Below are 3,783 nucleotides of genomic sequence, written 5' to 3' on the forward strand. Positions count from 1 at the left end.
TAAAGGTAGGAGCGTTTTGAACGGTCATGAAACTCTCGTAAATTCACTCTTCGCTTTATAAAGCCTTTTCCTTAACACCATTGCTAAACACAGCGAAGGAAATTATAACGAATGCATCGCCAACTAGAAATTAGCCAATTAAAAATTGCATCTGGGTGGATTCATGGGAAGTCTGAGTAAAAGGTGCCTGGCAGTCAATTGAATATTATAAAAATGCTAACAAAAGTAGAGGATTTCCTCGTTTACTATTTTTTAGTGACAATTCTTAATTAATTATTCTTGCTTACAATGTATAACGTATATATAATTAATAAAGTTTACATATGTACAACATAACTTAAACCATCTCTTTCTTTTACTCTTGACTTCCAAGTAAAACAAAGAAAGAATCTGTGACACCAGAAACATATATGATACTACTTCCATGTCCTTAAATAATGGATTACAGAACATACTTAAAAAATTTGTTCCATTTCGGAATATTCTCCTTAGCAATTGATTCGTGACGTATTATGTCAAAGGCTTTGTTCAGGTACCACGTTAACTTTTGCTCATCTATGAATTCTTCTTCTGTTGTAGTGGTCACTCTTAACATTCCCATATAGCTCATGACTGTAATGACAAGACTCTGCAATAATGAAAGTAGAGTACTCTCTTAACATGCAAGTCACAGAGAGATGAACTATAGCAATTTACACTTTTCAATAAAATTATTTTGCATTTATAAAGTGCTAGTACAAACCAAATTTTGGTATATCTTAGAAGATGAAAGAGGAAGGGAGTTAGGTTTACCTGAGGAATGCCGGACAACGTAAAGAAGAAGCCTCCTATAGGATGATTTGCCCAAGCCATTTGCTCGATTGGTCCAGCCACATTTGAGATCAGTAAGCTTGATTTTCTCATTGTTCCATGGATATGTTTAGCCAAAGCCTATAACATTACCAAAACAAAAAATTAATTAAGTACATAACCAAATTTACTCCAAGAAACTAATTATAGTTTAAAACTGTTTACTTAGATCTCTCTATTTGTTTTCATTAGTTTCTTTTCCCATGTACCAAAACAATAATACAACTGAAGAGAAGTCTTTATCTGCCATTTATAACTCACCTCAGGGCCTTCAAGCTTATTCTTCATTCGGAGAAGCTTGGTAATCAAAGGATTAGCAAAAGAATTTTTATTCCTCTTGATTGAAGTGTGTGCTTTCCTGACAAATTGGAGAGGATTTGAAATTGGGATGTCTTGTAATTTCGGTACTGACACATGATAGTAAGTAATATGGTTACCCCAAGCACCCTTTTCAGTCTTTAACATATCCTGCACTATTTGGTAATCTTTAATGTGCCTTGTGTTTGCTATGACCAATGCAGTTGAACTAAAAGCTCTTGATCTATAGTCAATATTTTGCATGTAAAGCCGAATCCCGTAGAAGATTATTCCAGTAATCACATCATTTATAGTCTGCAGTTATGTAATACAAAATGAGAAGATAAAAAGTTTTAGTTTCTGGTACAAATATTCAAAAACAGAAAACAATGTAAACAAAGACACAGTTATGTAATACAAAATGAGAACATAAAAAGTTTTCTCAAACCAAACAGACATGTTGAGAATGACTCATATTTAGACACAGAAGAGTGGCAAGGGGGTGGGGAGCTGAGTTGGCGAAGCTCCCATATCGCTGAAACTCTAATTCATCACAAAATAAAATGGAAATAAAAATGCTCTATAGCAAAACTATATATATTGAGTCAGCTCAGGTATATCCATTGTTTGTAACACTAGTTCGTCACAGAAATAAAAAGGAACTATAAATGCTCTATTGTCGCAAAGGTAGGCACCATTGGTCGAATTGCAGTAATAAAGATCGATCGAGTTTATTGTCTTTTATTTTTGTTTCTCTAATCTTCGGTTACTAGTTACTGTTCTAACAAGACACTTTTGAAAAATAAAAACAAACAAACCTCCGAAGTTTAGATGAATTCAGAACAAAGTTCAATATATGTGCAGGAGAAAGCCATATAATGAAGACTAAAATGAACAGGGGGAAAAAATAATCTTACCACTCCAAGATTAGACTTAATTTCTTTGATATGATCCTTTGAAAATGTGACATTTGACAACTTGGTTCGCCTAAACTCAACAGCTTCAACTCCTGACCTTATTGGTGTTTTATCATCTTCAACTAATGTACTTTTCAGAAGACTCCATCCAAACTCTGACACAGAAGTGAAAGGCATGGAGAGATACTGAGACATTTTATTCATAATGAATCTGCTGATACTTTTTGGTCTAGGTGACTTCAGTGATGGAAAGGACAAACGGAGAGAAGGATCATCAGCTCTTTGAAGGCTCGAAAGAATGACACCCATGAGATTGTAGCCATCTCCAATTGCATGGTGAAATTTGAACACCAAGGTTCCTGCAGCATTGCTTGTGGGGTATTTGATTACATGGACTTGCCATAATGGCCTTGTCCGTGGTAAATCCTCCATCGCCATCTTTGATATGTAGTCAGCAAAATGCTTGTCATTTGAATCAACTGACATGCCATCGTCAATGAATTTGGGTTCAATGATATGTTCTTCCAACTTCACTTCAATTTGTTTCCATCTTTTCACTCCTCTTCCATCATGAACCTGCTCTCAAACGTTAAAAATGTTTACCAAACCATAAAATTGCGTACATTCATTTTCAAAGAAGCTTATTATCAAATCATGAATGAATATTATATAGTGCAGAAAAGGTTATGCTTTATTTTGGTGATTCCTATGTAGTAGCAAATCAAATAAATGTAAGATAGAGAATCAAAAAATCATAGGAAGACAAAAAAAAATGAAAAAATACTTTAAAACAAAGCAATTATGTAAAAGCTAATAATTGTTTCTTATAGCAATGAACATATCCTTTAGCTTATCAATGAATGACATGAACAACTATATCACATACATCATTTCATAAAATTTGCACATGTGGTAGAGAGAGGAGAAGAGAGAACCATTATAGAGGTGAAGCGAGGGATGTAAAGAAAAGCATCTTCAACCAAAGAGAAAATTGGCAAGTCATGGATAGGAACTTGAAATTCTAAGAATGCAAGAATATGCAAGCATAGAGAAGTGTTGTCCAAGCATTGTCCCATGGGACTCACTGGTTCATTTAACTCCTCTCTGAAATTCTCCTCCATTGCCTAAAATTTCTAATTAATGTTTTTCTTTAGCTAACTCGTTTGAAAGAAATTAGCTATAAATTCGCTACAGAATTCGTCGTAGCAATTAGTGTGAAGGATGGAGAACAAAAATTATTTTAAAAATAAAAAATAGGAGTGTAACCAAATTTATTTATTTCAAAATACATTAAAAACTTTTATTTTAAAAAATAGCCTTTGGCAGGAAGTTGGATTTTGTACTCAATTACAACTAGTCTGTTCTAAAATGAAACACACAATATAAGGTGGTTTCAATAAATATTATAAGATTTCCTCAAAAAAAAAAATATTATAAGATTTAATTAGCATTACGGTAAAACTAATCCAAAAAAAATGTACGATACTAATTTTGTAATATATTTAAAAAAAGGTAAAATTATCAAGCTTTTGACGCTTGAAATGACTTTTCATGAATATCATAGGATTAGCAGGTTTGTTGGGGTCAAATTCACCCTAAAAAATGATTTTATATCATCAAGCAGCCAGGTTCAAATATCTTTTTTTAAAGATTTATGAGTGTCTCAAGCAAGCACATTCGTTAACATCTCTCGTTTTTTTTAAAATAAGTACATTTTGTA

The 3,783-nt window shown here is 33.0% G+C and overlaps 1 protein-coding gene across 1 annotated transcript; it reads right to left on the reverse strand.

Annotated features, from left to right (window-relative positions):
- Nucleotides 1–205: 205 nt before the first annotated feature.
- Nucleotides 206–3,409, reverse strand: LOC11436480 (O-acyltransferase WSD1). The gene is made up of 5 exons (XM_003623947.4): nt 2,999–3,409; nt 2,064–2,639; nt 1,111–1,461; nt 793–930; nt 206–628 (listed from the first exon to the last, which is right to left on the reverse strand). Exons 1-5 carry the CDS (start codon nt 3,182–3,184, stop codon nt 443–445), a joined length of 1,437 nt encoding a protein of 478 aa, XP_003623995.1. The 5' UTR covers nt 3,185–3,409; the 3' UTR covers nt 206–442.
- Between the last annotated feature and the right edge of the window lie 374 nt (nt 3,410–3,783).

Source organism: Medicago truncatula, chromosome 7 (assembly GCF_003473485.1).
Source record: "Medicago truncatula cultivar Jemalong A17 chromosome 7, MtrunA17r5.0-ANR, whole genome shotgun sequence".
NCBI classification, from domain to species: domain Eukaryota; kingdom Viridiplantae; phylum Streptophyta; class Magnoliopsida; order Fabales; family Fabaceae; genus Medicago; species Medicago truncatula.